General features: G+C 44.2%; 2 protein-coding genes across 2 annotated transcripts in view; one reads left to right on the top strand and one right to left on the bottom strand.

Annotated features, from left to right (window-relative positions):
* Positions 1–6,882, top strand: part of T265_09369 (hypothetical protein) — a gene marked incomplete at both ends in the record, with an annotated part of 22,151 nt that extends 15,269 nt beyond the window's left edge. Inside the window, 3 exons of the mRNA XM_009175412.1 lie at positions 1,495–1,562; positions 5,523–5,754; positions 6,695–6,882. Of these exons, the coding sequence (XP_009173676.1) occupies positions 1,495–1,562; positions 5,523–5,754; positions 6,695–6,795 (401 nt within the window). The remainder of the gene's footprint in view (positions 1–1,494; positions 1,563–5,522; positions 5,755–6,694) is intronic.
* A 2,560-nt stretch (positions 6,883–9,442) lies between these two features.
* Positions 9,443–19,361, bottom strand: part of T265_14820 (hypothetical protein) — a gene marked incomplete at both ends in the record, with an annotated part of 16,105 nt that continues 6,186 nt past the window's right edge. Inside the window, 2 exons of the mRNA XM_009175411.1 lie at positions 9,443–9,673; positions 17,138–17,339. Of these exons, the coding sequence (XP_009173675.1) occupies positions 9,444–9,673; positions 17,138–17,339 (432 nt within the window). The remainder of the gene's footprint in view (positions 9,674–17,137; positions 17,340–19,361) is intronic.

The following is a 19,361-nucleotide window of genomic DNA, read 5'->3' as shown; positions in this document are numbered from 1 at the left end:
GGACGTCATCTGTCGTATTGTTACCAGTGAGACCATAAAACACCGGATCTCCTCCCATGCTGATAACAGTTGAGTATTGCCGACTATCCCTTGCCTACAATGAACGCAACGTGGTTCGTAACATCGTCGGATAGAGTTGAGGAAGTACCTCCCGAAATGGAAACCGTCTCCGTAGGCAGTAACCTTTGTGAGCTGCTCCAACTCATTTGATGGTCTGATGTAGGGCGAGTTGCGTCAGTGAAGCTGTTGATGAAACCCGGACGCCTCTCGCATAACGACAGGAGCGCTGAGCAGGATGTTTTGTAGCTCAGTTCATCCCTGATAGGAAGTATTTTGAGTGACCGCCCAACTTGGTCAGTAAATCTAGATCTCCCTCGATAGTCGAAATCAAGTGAGAATTTCAATCAGCTTAGGGCCCTTGGCCCTGTCAAGTAGCAATGCAGCTTCAGAAAACCCTGCCTGAAGAGCGGATATAAAGTAAGCAAAACTCCACCATAGCGATTCCAGGCTTAAAATAATGGGCTGCTCAGATTATAGCAACCACCGAAAACAGCCATCATACTCCGTTAGTTAAGTCCGCACCAATGGTACATTCATGAAGAACAGGCAAGTTTCCGATCCGGAAGAGGCTGCATAGCTCAAATATCCACCATACTCTGAAAGCTGGGACAGCGCAATGTTTACTGTTGACCTACACCCCCTTTCCATGATTCAGTCCATCGGAGCACTCTCTAGAGTGTAGGATCGCGAATGACGCCATCACTCGTACGTTCTACATGCGCACCCCAGGTTACCTCAGAGTAGCAGAACAACTTTTATGTTCCCTCAACATCATGAATTGGCTGCGACAAGGCTCTCTGCTATCTTCGTTTCCAATTCTTCCGCAATTTCAAAGGATTTACTTGAGATCCCATGCCATGAATTCGGAGGGCCGATTTCAGTAGGCCATCATCTCCCAACTTTCTCGATGGTGTTGGGCTGGTATCTGCTTATCCGCGACAGCGTTCGCGCCCAAGGAACCAGCTACTCACACAAGTCTGTATTTTCATAATTGTGAACAGAATAGGCAGCCGTCATTTCGCTTGTGCAGCATTTAGTTGATTTTTAGCGCTTGAACAATATTTCAACATTTACTGAGTCCGGGTTACTCATATCTTCAATAATAAGTTAAAGCCAAAATTTGATTTTGCTGTGACTTTCAAGGATTTCAATGGCCTCCCGGCATCTGTCCAAATAGTTCCTCTCCGGGCCCACGTAACCTTACTAGTAACTGTGGGTTAGATATGACCATTTTACATTGTGAGCCCTGCACCCCTCTGTCCAACCCACGTCTCAGTATTACTCCAGTATTGTTCAATCAGTGTGACAAACCGCAAAAAGTCGTGGCCTACTGTCATGAGGAGCTGTGTTCTGTCTGATTTCCCTCGAGTTTATCTCCTCCAGCTCGACAATATCTCCACTTCCTCAGATAGGACCTTTACATCCTTGTTTTAGGTGGAGAGAACATATTCTTTGAGTCAAACACAATATCTAAAGAATACAGCGTATCGCCCCTAAATGTGGTAAGCACGATTGAACTTGACACATCCATCAGTAAATGTGACGCTTCTCTTCTTATAGTGTACAGTTATCTACCCCATTGTGGTTTTTGTTTTTCTTCATAATTTGTCCGGGCTCATTTAGATGTTGTACCTGTTTGCGGGATTCGTAGAATTATCATTCGCGTCATTCTTGTTTGAACGATCCTCCTACTGTTCTGGTGCAATTATTTTGGTGTACCTGTCGGTAATCGGAGTGTGTCGGTACTGGCATCGAAAAAGAAGAGATAAGTTTAGGAAGGGCTACAAGCAGGACCGCGATCGAACAGATAAATGTAATCAATCAGTCAGCAGGACTACTCGTTAACAGAACGCACACTACATTGGCTGACTAACTTGAGCATGTCTGTGAAATATAACCTGTTTCTGAGAAACCGCCGTACGAGCAACACCTGGAGGAAGAGAATAGTTTCGACAGTTGTTTATATTATGAGGAGATTCTGGAGTTGTTCAGTCGAGATTCCTTCGTGTCATTAGCGCTATATCATGTCTAACTGCCAATCAACCACATTGCTGATCAGCCGATCGGCGCCAAGTGTTTTAAAAATAGATTTTCAACTGCTAGTTGGGAATTCGCAGCTTTCTTGATCGAAGTAGTTTTGGCGACTCTGGATTTCTCTCGCCTTTCCTCTTGATACGATTGCTCGTTCACGAAACACTCTGGAAAGAATATTTTGCAGTTCAACTTTTTGCGATGCGAATCCTCTATGCTGACAAAATCTCCGCTTAATCTACGTCTACACTCACAACACATGTGAACAGAACGTTTACTGTGCAGTATCTGTGACCCTGACCTAATTTCACTTACTAGATGAATCGAAATAGATCAAAAATAGATGAATGTACGACCAGCTATTTTCGGTGTTTAACGCAACTCACATCGTTTTCTGGATTAACAATAGGGTGGTTCTACTTTCACACTCCCCATAGAACTCCGTCTTCTGCGTCCGTGCATAGAAAAACAAAACAATCGATAGGTTGCGAATCATGTGTCGTTGGCCACTGTCAAGGCTGGTGCTTAGTTCGAAACAGAAAACATATTGAGCAATCATGCAGGCTCTTGTCCAGCAAAAGATGGTTCATTCAAGGTAATGGTCATTTCGGGGACGAGACAGCTCAGTGGTTAGAGCGCGAATTTACTGACCGGAAGGTCCGTGGTTCGAACCCTACCTTTGCCTCTCGACTTCCCGCGTCTAGGCTTGGGCAACCTGGCCGTATCCCAACCTTCGTGCTTCCTTGGCTTGGCCGTTAGGCGCCGAAAGGGTGCTACAGCTGAATGATCATCAGTGGTCTTTTCCATAAACAGAGATATACACTGTGTTGAGATCGCGCTTGGCCCCAGGGACTGTATCCCAAAATATAGTGGTCGTCGCGCTGTCCGGTTGTTCACCGCGAGCAATATAAGCGTGGCTCCCTTCAAAACGCAATCTGCTGTGGACCCAATCGGACCATATTGCAAGCGGACATCGAGGGGATTGCACCATCGAAGATTACTGTTCTTTATTTGGCACAGGGAACTTGACTAAAAACGCGATAAGTAGTTCGTGCATTTTTAGTGTTTCAGCTTTCATCATCATGCACTTTTCGCTCAGCTGTGTGCTGAGTGGAAGCCTAGATTAGGTTATATAGCGACCCATCCAAGAAGCACAAAGAACACAACCAGTAACCTAAGTCGTGTCAGCGACTGCCGCCTTTCTGCATAAGGGACCCAGAGATGGGACATGTCAACTGTTAGAGGTACTGATAGATGTGTCACAGTTGCCCAGTGATTGGTCATTACATATCCACGTTACTACCACATCCCCACGCCCATACCACATGTCTGTAACAACCCCGTCATCACTTTCGATGGAGATTCCGTCCCGTAAGTGAAGCCAATCAATGCTGAAAAGCCGAGAAGCAGTGTACAGCTGTCTTATCCTTATTTCAAATGAGTCTGTTTCTCAAATTATGTACAATTTGGGTTCAAGAACAACATAAGGTTGACGAAGACCCCAGGTGAGCCCTAAGAATGGCGGAACTGAACCCCCCAAATAGCGGCCTTCCATTTTACGGAGACTAATTCGTTACATCGTTTTCGAAGTTTGGTGACAATCGGTAGATTTATTGCTGGGCAACGTTTCGCTTTTGACACAAAAGCTTCGTCAGGCCAAGTGACTGGGTTCCGAGGTTGGTCGAGATTTAAGGCGGAAGGAGAACCAATCAGCTAAGTTAAGCAAAATCTCTGTTGGGTGTCGGCCGAGGGGTTTTAGTGTGTTACAGTGATTGAACAAATGTTGGGTCAGTGGGGAAACCTACATGTGTTTGGGTCCAGCTTAGGGTCTAGTTCTTCTGGTTCGGTTCATTTGACGGTTCCTGTTTAACTTCGTTTGAACCTTCTGTCAGTCTGTGTGGGTGAGCTAGTGCGGGATGCTGTGACCTTTGGTCGGTTGGGGTTTCCACCCCCACCCCCCGGTTTTTCCTAATGATCCTAAGTGGATTGACAACCACACCGTCACGTGTCAACTCGGCTTATCCAATTCGTTCCAGTCTCACCAATTTTGCGTTCGAATTAATGGCAAAACTTAAAGCTTTCCGCAGATCAGAAAACTTTGACCATTTTAACCCCGCTACTCCCAATAGGGTCCACTTCCTTTTTGAATTCAGACGTTCTTTAGCACGACATTTGTTGCCTGCTTAGACACGTTGCAGCATGACATTCAAACACTGATTTTGTCCCCACTGGTTAACTCGAGAAGGCCTAAACACAGTCATCAGAGTTCTGCTCTTGGTTCTAAGCACAACATCCTTTTGATGCAATAGCATGTCATCAGCATGCTGATAATCCGCGAGTCTAATTTTCATTGGGTCAAACTGGATGACAGGTCTCACGTTGGAATCGAAAAGATATCATGCTTGAAATCAAAAGTAGGTATCTATCTAGTCTTTCTCGACGTTTCGAAAACCCAGCCCCTTTGCTAAGATTTATAAATAAGCTATCGAAATCCGAACACTACTGCCTCTGCCAACCGGACCACCGACAAGACGGTGCATAGACGCATACAGAGCCAATCAGCGGCACGATTAACATCTGATCCACCGGGACTGCACGATCTGCGTTGACTCGGTCACGTTGGAGTGTCGAGAGCTTCGTAACCGTACCGAATGTTGTTTTTGGGGTCACGAAATCGGGAACCGGAGATTAGTCAACCTACGGCATGATCACCTGTGATCTGTGAAGAACCTGACCGCATAATTTTAGCTTCGTCTTCTACCCGTTTTGTGGACGTTCTTCGAAGCGCACTTGCAGTCAACAAGCTGATTGGCCCATCTTATAGGACCTCAGTTTCCAGTTTCGATCCGTTTGAGCTCACTAAATGGCTCTTACCGATCCCATCATTTTATTTTCCTAGGCGTTTCATTTCCTGTGATTGTCTAACTCAACGACAGCAGAAGGAATCGCATCACAGACGTGACTCAACACTGAAAATGAATTTTCCTTTAGATTCACGGGGAGGAATAGAAAGGTTGAAGCAACCTAGGAATAAGCATAGTTTTTGCCCTGAGCCTCGAGGATACATTTCACGGGTTCTGAATAATAGCTATTTTCGTACAAATGCTAGGTAACCTTGGAGGAGACCATCGTAAGAAAATTAGTGGCTCATACATAACTTAGTAAATTTGCGTGAATTCTCTTGAAAATTCGTTCGTTACCTTGTGGGGTACAAATCGACATAATCGAACGAGAAGCTTATACTTTGTTTCTGTCGTGGTCGGAACCGATGAGATCATGGCATCCACAGATTCTTTATTATTGTGTAAAACTCAGAGCGTCTTGGTTACTGAGCTACATCCGTCCAATGCCAGAAAAGCTGCTAGTGTACTGATTTTCAATTCGTCTTCGTAAAATAGACTAATATTCATGTTCATTTATCCACATTTTAGGCTGGAGCTGTGGACAACGAACAAACTGCTTTATCGATGCAGCAGAGGAGCCTGCTCCTAGACATTGCACGACAGTTAAGAACCGATTTGAAGCTTGATCTTTTCGGTATTGATGTGGTCGAATGTATTTGTGAGGATACTGTTCGCACATCCACCGGAGCCTGTGGGGATCCCAATGTGAATGAAAAAACAACCGTTCGCTACGCCGTGATTGATGTGAACCCTGCCCCAGGTACGTCACTGCCACCCATGCGCATCCGGGTTATTTTCTGATGCCGTATTACAGTGGATCCATCCATGAACTACACCAAGGGTAATAATTACATTACGGTGAATCTCGAAAGAGACCACCACGTGGAAAATGAACCATACAGAGAACGCTGTTCTCGACCCTCCAAGTGAAAATGCATTTATTGTATATATCTGTTGATTCGCTAATCTGTTGTATCTGGCTGCTGACCCGCTCGTGCCTAGTGCCAGAAAAAAGACTCATAGGAGGGAACACAGCAGCCATATTCTGAGCAAGCGAGTGCAAAAGTATAACGGTCTGAAGCTATTTATTGGAGGGACAGTCTAGACTTGGTCCAATGCTGACGCACTCGGTCTGGTTTTGGTACGTGGCTGCGACGCGCTGCATATTGCGGGGGGCGTCGTCTGTCTGGTCAACATCTAGCGGAGCTGAGAGTCTCGATAGATTTCGGGCATTCAGTGGTTGTTTTCAGGAAGCTGACCTTCCTGATAAGAAGGTTCATCGGGTTACTTAATCTTACATCTAGCGAACACGTGCATGTCGCTAACGCCTCAACTCAATTATCCACTAGTTCATTCTTACTTGCAGTGATAGGTTCTCTGAAAAGAGTGGTGTCTTCCAAAGGAACAGTAAAACACATTATAGAATATTTAACGCATGTAGGTGGATAATGACCATACGTAATTCAGCCTCATCTACTTTTGGGACATTCGAATACATATTAGCCAATTTACTGCAACCAGCCGGAATTCTGATACGTAACCAAGCATTTTGAATGTTGGCATTCAATGTAGTGAACCATGTCTTGTGCACGGGAGGTTTTAATTCGCCTATTTCAGCGCTGATTTGGGACCATTTTGCTTCGCGTGCGGGTTATTTAATGTCTGCTACTCAAATGAGTCTCATTTTCTACCATTTCCAGGTTATTCCGGTGTTCCGAACTTCCCCGAACATCTGGAGAATCTCATCCGAGAGAAGCTTTCACTTCCGCTGATTCCAGTTCCATCCGGAACTATGGCTTGATCTCATGCGAACGTATTATTTTTTACACCGTTGGTGGTATGGCGACGCTATTTTTACTTGGCATTACTACTTGCTATAATTTTCCGCTATACGTCTGACTTTTACGCATGGTGCCGTGGGTCGATGACAATGGGTGCTGTTGTGTGAGATGGTGTTCAGAGCGCACTGGTGCATGATGTTGCGCGTGCTGTTAGACCAGGGTGTTCCGAGAAAAACACAAGCCAGGAGAAGACTAGTCGGTTCCGAATTCGTTACGGCGACGGTTGATAACCTACATCTATGTGCCATGAGATAACCGGAAAATTCGAAGAATGACGCACCATATAGTTTACAGCGTCTTAGCGGAATCTTAAGGCATCCTGATAACAAGTCGAGGTGTCCCAGAGGGTGTTTGATCTCTGACATGAAACGCGAAGCGTTGCAGTCTTAAGGTATTTTCACCTGAAACCGAAACAGATTTTAATCGAAACATTTCGAGAAGTAGCAATTCACTTTAGCATGAAGATGCTGGGCTCCAGAAACATCCAGTTCATCGTTGATCACGATAGAAGTAACTTTTATTGAGTGTTGTATTACAATGTGACAAATATGGACAATTTAAGGTTTGAATGGGACTCCACCCGAACATCATTCCTGTTGGACAAAGGGGTTTGGGATCGCCTCCATGCCGTCTGCCGGACACACTAGTTCAACTGAGGGACCCCTGAAAACAAAAAATATTCCTGATACATCACCTGAGCAGAAGTTAATCTGAACCAGTAAATCACCAAGCATATGGAGGATCTTCTATTGTGCATGTGCTGCTTGTTAAATAAAGCGTAAATGATGAACCAAGAGCCACAAGCAGTTCAGGCAAAAAAATACCGCTCAAATTCGTTGTTGGCTGCATCAGCGGTGTAACAAGGGATGTCAATAATGTAGTTTGCAAAACGGAAGACAAGTGGTCATCCGCTAGCAAAGTAATCAAGAATCACGTTGGGAACACAATGCGGGTAGCATTCACGAGATTCGAGAGAGCGTTTCCTTTTAAAGGGAATATCTTTTTAGTAATTTCCGCCCGGTTCCGGAGAACGCAGCGGAAAGGATTTGTTTTTCATGAGATCGATGATCCTGGCATGCTTTTGTGCACAGTGCAGTGAGCTCGTACGTCAAATTCGTTCAGACGGACAATAAGAGTAAACACCGGCAGAGTACGAACTGCCGAAGTCCTTCGCCAAATTTCGTTGCTTCCGACAATGACATTATCTTCTCTGGGTTCTTCGCGCCCATCCGGATCACCGTTCCTCTATTCGTTCTCCCGCTTCCTACCGGGTGCATGCTTCAAAGGAAAATAAATCGGAATCAAGTTCCGCAAATTCTTGTCACACTTGGACTGAAATTGTTGGTGTGTCGTTCCGTCAACAAGCAGTGAATCCCCTAACCACCCAAACTGTTGATTAACTAACTGGAACCCTACAATTGTTAAAAAATAGTGAATCGTTGCGGGTTGACTTCGTTTTATGCTTTACTGATAAAACGGATTATATCATGCGCACCTAAAACATATTTGAGCACACTGTAGGAATGATGTCCGTCAGATCCCATTCACGTCGGCTCCAATGCTGAATTCAAGTAGAGTGAATTATTCCAACATCCGGTAGTTCTAGCCTGAATTCGACCATGAGAGGGGTAAGTAGCGACACATTAGAGTAGGCAGTGCAACTAAACCGAATATAAGCGGTTGCCTGAATACTGCCGACAGTCTTCGACGTCCGCAGTTATCGAAATCTCTGCGGAACGGGAAAGGAAGTTGCTCGTTGCACACTGGCTTTAAATTCAGGTACCCCATTTAATGGGCAATTTCTGTCTCTCTCTCTCAACCAAGCCTACATCTTGAAGAACTAGTCAAACCTTTTCGTTAATTGGCCAGCCAACTCAACAGCTTCCCGTCACAAAAACCTATTTATCCCACTCATCCTTTATCACCTTAGTTTTCCTTAAAACTCATTTGCAAATTACCCTGATTTTACCAAGGGACTGGACAAGTGAACATGTGTCCCCATAGATAACGCTTAGCTGCTGAGCTCCAAGAAGAACGAAACTGGTAGTGGATTATCGAGGAGTTTCTAGCAACTTCATGGGTAGTACGTAGCATGTACCTAGGATTAGTAGCGTGATTACTGATCCAGCTTGCTAGTCCATGCGTCATTTTGTTTACTAGAAGGCATGCTGACAGCCAAGCATCCATGAGGGAAATTCTGAAATCCAACGAATAGTACTTCATTACTGATGTGTACGGTCCTGTTTTACATTTTTAAAACGCGTTATTCAAGTCACAAAATTTACACCTTACTGCATATGCTATATACTGCTGTAGTGGTCTCAAGGACAGCACCCGTGTTAACTTATATCCGAAATATTGGACATGGTTTCGGCTGACAACGTGCAAGCGACCGTTTGTAGTGCAAATTCGCCAGTAAATTGTGATACGCCATTCGAAGTAAATGGAAATACAAAAGCTCCTGTTTTGGGCGGAGTACAGTTCGCACCAGAGGGCGCTAGTGTTGCTGGGTGAAGATGCTACAAAGCTGCCAAAGCAAACAAAGCGAGTCCAACTACAGAAAATCTGTCAGGCTCAGATTGGATGGTATGTCTATATAAACCTACCTGCAGACGACAAGACCAAGTTCTCTAGTGTCATCGCTGAGTCTATGTGGGTCATCTGGGTCACGAAGGAATTCTGTGGTGCAGTCAAGCACCATATTTTGTAGGTTATCACATCCCTTCAGTATTCCAGTTGCTTCTCGACCACCGGAGAATTTCACGCGTATTTTCTTATCCAGATACTTGTTCAAATCGATGATCGACTCCTTCCGTCGCTTCTCTGTCGTTTTGTCCCCTGTAGACATGACGTTTTATCGCTGAAAACAAAAAAAACATGGGTACAGTTCCCTAGACACCAAGTTTAGACTTGACGAGTCGAGTAGGGGTGCGAACTGCTCTTGGGTATGATAGGGTCTATAATAAATGACGTCATATTGCAGCTAGTGTATTTCTATACACATTTGGGAACGAAACTTATCTGGTGGTCACCTCGCTGCATTCGAATGGTCGACATACGCATTACAGAAAACACCCAGACCAAGCTTCCAGTAAAGATCGGGAGGCCTGCAATGCGCCCAGCTCCAAACCCAGGAAACTCCATACTAAAATTCGGTGTTTAACGTCGCTCATACAATAATCTGTCTTACGTTTTGTGCAGCCTTCCTGGAGCGACTAGTGGTTTGGCGGCATCGGAGCAATTTCGCACTTTGCAGCAGATTCCGTCACTTAAATTCCGGGAGTACACACACGCGACGCGACAATTTTGAGCATCTTCAGTACAGGTGAACGGTAATCAGACTACCAGCGTTCACTACCTTCATCTAACCACAGAATTTAAACCAGTCTATGCCTAAATCTGTCGGCAGAAAAAAAATTGAAATCGTTCAGCTGTAGCACCCATTCGGTGCCACACGAAAGAGACACGAGGGCTGGGATACTGCCAGGTCGCCCAAGCCTAGACAGGGGAAGTCGAGTGGCAGAGGTCGGGTTCGAACCACGGACCTTCCGGTCAGCACACTCGCACTCTAACCACTTGGTCCATCTCGCCCCCAATTTGTCGGCAACGTGTATGTTAATTTATTTGACTACCCACTGATCTGAACCCAAGCAATTCAGAGTTTCCACTTCCTGCTGGATTCTCGCCTTTGTGTTTAGTGTGCATATGCGAGATTTTACATAAACTTTGGTTGGGTTCCGTCGTCCAGAAGGCCTTCGCGTTTCGCTGTGGGAGAGAAATCACGTCAACAGACAAGATATACTGAAGTGATACATTTCATCTGTGCATCGATATTGCCTATTAGTGTATCGATGCGGACAGTGCTGACGTTTAGCGTCAATAATGTAGTTGTCATGCTTCTGAACCTACAGAAGCGTCGACGTAACGTTGGAAACAAAAAGAATCCCCCGAAATTAGCCTAACTCGATCGTTCTCTGCTTATTGGAGGCGCTCATTCAGAAATCACAAAGCATTTCCATTTTCAATCAACGTTTGGGTTCGTTCTACAGTTCCCCCTTAATATCGGGTATAGAGACACAATGTACAAATTCGTGATTTGTGCAGTCGAACCTTCAGCTACACAATTAAAGTCATGATAATTTCATGTCACAAGTGAACTCTAGCACAGCACAGTGCAAAATACACAGATATGCCCAGAGACAGTTTAAGCAAGCACTGAGCTGATTCAGGCAAACACACTATTCATGAGAACCACGAGGATTTTGTTGGAATAGGTCGTGTTGAGAAAAAAATGTACAAAGTCAGAGGAAATTATGGAAAATTTTATCCGCGCTGGCGAGTGGTTAGGTGTGAAGTGTATTGGTATTCACGGTTAAAATGATTTCGGAAGGACGTCAAAAAGCTATTGACAGGGAACGAGCTGTTTATGTGTACAGATCACATCTGTCCGTTCATTCCCAAACAATCGCCTTGTTGGTTCGTTCACACGAAACGATTGACACTCCGCTAGGATTCCAGTGAGTGCAAACCACGGTATTTCTGAGGGTGAGAAAATGAAAAAAGGGACATTAAATCAGAGTTGACTACTTCCTGATGCTTAGGCGCTTGCTGCATTAAATCAGAACAGACTCTTAGGATACTTATCAGCAAGAACGCCATGAAAGTAATCCGTGTAGTGCCAATATTCCAGGGAGCTGGTTCAATGGCCTATTCACAGGCATCTTTTGTATCTGGTAGAAACACGATGAACGTCCATAGCGTAACAAACAAAGGACTACCAAACTACGACCCGTGAGACGGGTTTGGCCCATCGTATTTCGCCTCACTTGACATTTGATTTTATATTTACTAGAGTTTTGCACTTCGGGACACTGGAACTTGGTTTCGAATCTCGTCAGATAAGTTGTAAGACAGCCTACTTACTGATCACAGCAGCTTCCGAGTTAACTACATTCAGACACGTATATGTGAGGGCTTGACGTACACGCAACTGTGTCGAGTACACTTATCATGTTGGCGCATTAAAACTCCATTAAGTGGCTGTTGCTGGAGGCGTTTGGTTTAGATTACCTTGAGATCTGTGCATGAATTCCTGCGTCTCCACATTAAAGGTTTCAAACAGCTTTGAAGTTTGCCATCAAGAGAGTAATTAGAAGGAATGGCATAAATTGAGCAAGTTGAATTCCATACTGTATGTGAAATCTATCTATTTAGAATAGCCTAAAAGCACTACACGACTGTTCCACCCCTGCTGAGAATTATCGGCAGTCTGCATTTGATAAAGCACTGATGAGATTTCAGACCACGACCCTCCGGAATGGTAGTGTTCAACTACTAACCGGAATGCGGCGTGTTCGAATCTCACAAGAGATTTCTAAAATGCGCAATGCCAAGGATTCCAAAATAGGGGGAAAATTTGTGCAATCCATCCGGCATTTTCAGTAGTATAGGACTATTATTCAAAATCAGTAGACGGCCCACTATTGGCTTTTCTGTTCTGTGCTCATCAGGTTGGCGTAGTCTCCAGCTTCAGCAATTTTATCATGCATATGAGCTTAACGTGAAGAAAGAGTGACCTTACTTGCAGGGTGAAGAAAGCCAGTCTACAGGGTGTCATATAGTTTAGCTTCGTATACATTATTCATCATTAGAATTTAGACCGTATACCGATCATTCCCAATAAAACTCCGTGTACTGAGGACATCAGCACAAAACCACGCGGCGTGCATGCTTGAAAATGAATACTGTTTGCACTGGAACTGAACAAAAAAATACCTCGAACAACAGGTTACATCCAACTACCAGACTTCTCAAATTTATCTAACCTATCTATCAAATTTATCTATTATCAATAAGGCGGTAATAATTTACATAGGGACTACATCCAGGGACAACCCGTTTAAAATTGCATAGCTTCACCACCATGGTTCCTTAAAATGCCTTTCTTGTTCTTAGCGTTATGGACACTCCTTACAGGTACCCCATCGTCATGTTTAATACGTTCGCTTGGCTGATGATGTTTCACCAGCAATGGAGGTGGCAGTTTCAGTGTTGCTGTGTGGCGTGGCGATCACGTCTGCTCCTACATGTACTACTAGTTATAACCGACTCTCGATTGTGGTTGGTCAGTTAAACGGTGTTGTGACTAGTCGACTGCTAAGCTCTATCCTCCTTGGTTTGCATTCAGCGATCGGCATAAATCTGACCCTGGTCTGACCAGGTTTAACTCCGTGATCTCTGCTTTACCAGTCCGACAGCCGACCGCATCTGGGTGATCTGAAGATGTTCTGCTCCCACACACGACACTAGTTAGTTTTGAGGAAAACACTTCTGGTAATGCAATTTCCCGAAAAGCGCCCCAATATCTTGAATGTCATTCCAAATGGAATATGTGGCCGCCTCAGTGCAGCACAGTAAGTTGAAGAATACTACAAATGAGGGATTCCGCTGAGTCTCCTGTTAGGATCGTCTTATTCTGCAAAGCAGTTTCACATACGTCCAACTTATGTTCAGAAACGAGATAATTTGCCAATCACACTTTGATATTCCGATTTTGTCCTCTTTTGTATGTGTTTTTGTTGAAAGTTCCACGATATTATAGTGAACTCACAAGATCGCATAAAAAAGTTTGCAAAGCCTTTCACCCTATTAATATTACGTAGTTATCAACCAAGAATTCTTACGAATGGCCTTGGAGACAATCCTCCAGTTGACCGTCCCGAGTGTTCCATATAAACAGACCCCCATTCTGACTGCCGGCGACTGCGTATTGCGCGTCAGGGGAGAATGATGGTCGTACGATATCGAGACCGACTTGAAAGCCTTCAGCTGTGAGGCGCTGCACAACTCGTTTCATTCGCAAGTTTACTATCTCGAGTGTGTTCTGTCGGGTGCAAGCAAGCACCTGGCTAAAATCTAAAAAGTATTGTGCAGGGGGGAGATAGGGGGATGAGAAGTCGCAAGTTACGGTAAAAAAAATGACTAAGACAGGAAATGCGCCATGAAAGCTGTCATGGAAAATAGGAAATGCATTAACTACTATTTTGCACGCTTGCCTGGACGAGTTGAGAATAAGTATTTCATAACTCAGCAAGTGATTCGTTGCGCGCCGAAGCAGCGCGGTGCATCCGTAAATGCGCCAAGTTCAGCAAATAAATCAAAAGTACGAAATTTGGAAGTTGTCCATCGAGATTTCATCCTCCAAGGGAAGCTGTCCAGTGCCAGATATCTGGGCAGCAATGTACAACCGTTTCGTTCTTAGTGAGATAATCAGTAGTGTGCATTCCATGAATTTCCAGGGAGATTTGAACCCAGTCGGCCACGAACGGCTGATCAGCAGTGTGATTATCTCGTAAATAGACAGGACATTGCGGCACTTATCCTTCAGTCACGGAATCTAATTCACATGATCACGTGTTCGCTGACTACTTCAGTGACTTCTCAGATGGAAGGTTCACTGGGCGTGTAAATTATTCTTCCGGCTGAGCAAATTGCATATCTTTGATGGTCTTTAACTACCAGCCGAGAGACTGAAAGTTCGATTCTCTCTGGAGACTCGTGAGCTTCGCGCTGTTAGTAAATCCCAATCAGGATGCAACTGTACAGTGCTTCTCAGCTTTTCGGCATTGACTGGCTTCATACACAGGGCGAAATCTCGACTGAACCTCTACCAACGCTGCCTGAGCGACGAACATTCTCTCGAGTAAGACAGAATTAATCTACTATTACCGGTGATCGACCACATATGTCTTAACACAAAAAACCCGCAAATGATGTACACCCACTAGGCTGATCTGATAGGTGCCCAGTTGACAAGAGAAAGTCACCAGAGAATGGTGGGTATTTAGTTTAAAAACCGTGTGATGTAATTCATAAACGAACATGGTCACCGCTGGTTATCCTGTTTCGGCATGAAGTGACTTTCTGAGGCCCAGTGACTACTCGAACTTTTAAGAGTTTGTCATTATTTCTACAAATATAAGCGTTCAAGCAGGTTACCAAGATGGCGCTGACAGCCAATTTGAAGGCAGGTATAGGGGGTAGAACGTACACTGTCAAAATCGTATTCCACGACCTTATCCATTTGGGGCCTAAGTGCACGTCTCATCCAGCTGCCGGCTGCCGCTTATGAAGCTTCACTTGATTTGAACGACCAACGCATACAAACAGGACAGAACGCATGTGGTTCACGAAATAGTGCAAGGGCCATTCAGCTTTTTTGGATTAGTTCCGTTCAACTATCCGAATCTTAACACATCCTTCAAGTCTGTTCAGTGAATTTATAGACACTTTTCATTTGATATGCACAAAACTGGTATAACTCTGAAGAAATATCAAGCTCTGTCGAGGTCAGTCCAAACCAAGGACATTGCAGGGTGCACGATGCCACATCGTAAGTGTCACTTTTGTATATCTCTTAGCAAACTGTACATCAGTTTGGTTTGCTTACCGATGTTACCAAAGAGTCTACTTCAGCTGTGTACAGGTCCTATAACTAAGCGGACGTTTGTGCAGAACAGTATATATGGTAACTCAGACCACATCTAAGTGTTTCTTGATACTTTATTTCTTTTGGACTAGGCAGTATAGCTGAAATCGGGTACAACGTATGCGTACGATCGTTCTGCTCTGCTTTGCTATGATGCACCGTTTCGGTCTTTCTGACAGAAGGCAAACAGTTCCGTAGGACAACAGATAGAGGAATCTTCCAGAAGTTATAGCAGAAGTTAAACAAACCATGTGAATTGTATTCAGCCACATACTGACTTTCATTCGCCGGGTCACCTCAATTAGGTTGTATAATTGTCTAGCGACCAGAATGAGGTGAACTAATGACATTCTCAATCATTCGGGATTTGGTTGTTTTGTTTCTACCTGAGTGTGTCTGGGGCGAGAAAAGGATTTCTGAGAGGCCAACTCGCGAAAACTGGTTTGGTTTTTTCTTCTGGAAAGCTCTGTTTACATTGTGGACCATGGGAATCTTTCATCAAGAGAGCCTTAAACGGCTGTGTCTGAAATCACAGATCGATTGGTTTTTACGGCTTTCAGCCGTGAGTAAAATCTAGCAATATTGAAAAAAGCGATACATTTTTCCGGGGTTTCGCAAACGGATGTGAACAGTTCCGCCAAAAATTGCAATACCACGAACATCGGGACTGCGTAGAAAGGATTGCCCGTTTGAAGACAGACTAAATTGCCGTAAACCGGTGAGTTGGCATTTCAGGTGAGTTTTCGCGCCCGGCCTTCAGGTACAAAAATGTGGGGCAACAAAATATTCGAAATTACGGCACTGTGGTCCACACTAGCTGAACTTATGACCCACCCTACCACTCCGGGCCTTCATGCGTCAAGGGTTAGATCCAGGGATTTTCGCACTACGCTCAACAAAAATGGAGAAACTTTGGGGTCCGCAGTAACGTGAGAAACGGGCCACCGTAAAGGCGTCAAAAATGGCTGAGAAAAACTTGTTCAGCTAGCTTCCATAGCCTCAATAAATAAGGCGACGTGATGAGATAATTTACGCCGGTGGGCAGTACGAGCGACAACGCCCGGATTATTAACTAATGAGAGATGCACAACTGGTAGACGCCGAATTGACATTTACAGGACACTGTCACTGGAAACAAATTAATAAATCAGCACAAAGAGTGGTCGGAGGAGTGTCGGACAACTTCAAAAGCAGTGAACATCTTGGGCTAAAATCAGCCCTTTAGTAGGGCGTACATGGGCCTGATCTAATGAAAAACTGACAAAATTATAATTAAAGCAGACAAATCTCAATCCTCCAACCAATGACAGCACTGTTCCATTGTTAACAGTGAACTGAAAGAAAATTCTTCTCAGTTTGTCTAGAGGAAGGTAGTTGATGAAGCTATAAGGCTAGAAAGATCACGTCATTCCATATGTCTGTACCACCTACATTACTTATTTTTAATGTGGATTACTCTAGATTACGTGAGTTTCCGTCCAAAACACGCACTGCCGGTCCTTTCTTTTATATCTGTGTTAAATAAGTAGTATCGTAGAAAATGACTTCTCCAGTGACTACTTATGTTTGTGTCGACCATTCAGTAACGAACTTTTGATTTCGAAAAAGTGACCAAAACAACGCGGACAGGTTACTGCGGCATAGTTTTGAGCGGTGGCCCAATTTCTAACAGTTCCAAACTAGACAGAAAAAAGAAGGAACAGCACTGACAGAGCAGTCAGTAAACTGCAGCCGCTGGCTGCACGCTGTCTGGAGGGTATGTTTCGCCGACCAGCATGATTACTTTGTAACAGGGACAACATGAGATGCCATACCTGAGGAAATATCTAACCCCGTGACGCGGGAAGATAAAGCTATGGTATCTGTGTTTGTCCCACTGCGTTCATCCCAGATCCGCAAGTTGTGATCATAATGCCCGGTGATTACGGCACCGAACGCTGTGCATGCGACCACATCCTGTGAGGCCGAAGCGGACATAATTGTCCGTTGACAGTGGCACCTATCGACATCCCACAGCTACAGTAAGGGAAGAACAAAAGTAGGGAAAATAAACAGTGATGAGCGTGAGAATGGATATTTTGCTAAACAAAACTATATACTTTCATTTGCAAATCAATTTGGTTTTCATGGGTGACTCAATTGAATCTCTCGTTTATGATGTCCTCCAGTTGGGTTCAAGTAGACCAAAGGTTGACGGAAACTCCGGGACTGCGCCTACCTGATGAGGCCCAAGAAGGGCGAAACAGGTCGTGGGCTGTCGAAGAGTTTTCAGTAACCTTGTAAGTAGTTTCCTTTATGAAAACTATATAGTTAATAAAGCCAAATATTTCGCAGAAAGGTTTAAGAGGCAATTGATGCATTTATCGCTGGACCCCTTTTTGCTTTTGAATAAAAAACTCCGTCAGGTAAACTTACCAGGTCACAAGGTTGGTCGATTTTTATAGCAGACGGAGATCAATGAGCAAGACTTCTAATTTTTAGCAGACCTAATCAGTTTGAAGTATTAGCTTCGAGTTACTTTTGGTATCGATTAGCGGGGTGAGTAAGGCAAATAGGCTAGGGAAGACAGGCAGGTTACTGGAGTCTTGCTCTTTTGATTCATATCGTTTGGGTTTGCGATTCCTCTTGAGTCTCGTACACGATATTTGGTGAAGCGTCAGTGTCAACGGTAGTATAAGCGGACGAGTTAGTGTTAAGACAAGTGGATTAGCGGAAACGAGTTACGTGAGATTTTCAGGTTGGGCTGCCTAGTTTTTTAATAGGACACTCGCGGCTGATAATTGCACACCACTATATGTCGACTCATATGATCTAAATCTACTATCCACAAGCTCTCTGGCTCCAAGACTTTCGTTCAAGTTAAACTGAGATGCACAGCTATTTTCACCGCCTCTGTCAATAGTTACCATGATGTGGAACGCAGTGCCCGCCTCAGAACTGCCACATCCTCTACATCTGCTGTGTTCTGTGTCCGATTCGTGACCCATCCAGCCTTTGACCAGTGCCTGATATTCGCTTGCATGTTCCTGCAGGTTTTCCGTTGTGTATTCCTACTCACCAACTTTGGTGTAGAGTTCTCCGGTTGTTTCCCTCATAAAGACCTTGATACAGTTGTCGTATCTGATGCTACGTACGCAGTCTCAATTCTCTTCAACCAGGAGGGCATCCTTCAAATGCACCACACATGAGCGCAACATTTTACCTTGCTCTAATGTTGGCTGTGTTCAGTATTGGGTTGTGAAAGTCAACCACTTTATTGTTTGGCTACGTTCGAATACAGGGGATGCGACAGTTTGTCGACTTATCAATATTTCATCATTAGATGATTTGGTCTGTCGTTCTAATCTTCATTTCATTAGAAATATGAGGATGATCAATCGAAAAGCCTACGGATGAAGAATGACAAAGGAATGACAAACAACGGCGAACTGTTTCATGAACATGAGAATCACAGAGCATCAGCTTCAAATGGTGCGGGTTCACGGAAAGATCAGGCACTCAGATCTCTGACCGCATCCCATGTTTATTGCCCAATTTGAGATCCTTATATTTCCAGCTGGACCAAAGGAAAAAACAACGTGAAATACAAAAAAAACATATTTGCTATTGAAATGAAAATGTCTGAGTTAGGATCCTTTCGGATGTCATGTAAAATTAGCGGTTGTTCACACCTCTTCCCCAGAATGAAACACCGATCAGGTCCCCTATTGGGAGGATCATTGTAATTCATAGTAATTCGCATTCATGCGCAGCTGTCTGCCTAAAGCTGCGGCCAACCGCACAGGTATTGAGAAACCTAGATGAATATGTAAAAACTAGGTTTAATTTAATCATACACACATATAAAGGATATTCTGCATTTCGCCAGTCCGTGAAGCCCAGTAAATATTACTACAGAATAGTATAGAGCGTCCTACAAACCTAGTATTTTGGTATAACTCGGGTTCAGTTGTGACAGACGCACTCTGTTCTGTGTGACTTTGATAAAAAATTCAAACGTAATCACATACTTGGACTGATGTTCGACACTATATATAT

The sequence above is a fragment of the Opisthorchis viverrini genome (assembly GCF_000715545.1).
Source record: "Opisthorchis viverrini unplaced genomic scaffold opera_v5_271, whole genome shotgun sequence".
NCBI classification, from domain to species: domain Eukaryota; kingdom Metazoa; phylum Platyhelminthes; class Trematoda; order Opisthorchiida; family Opisthorchiidae; genus Opisthorchis; species Opisthorchis viverrini.
The sequence above is the reverse complement of the archived record's forward strand: the minus strand, read 5'-3'. Positions and strand labels throughout refer to the sequence as shown.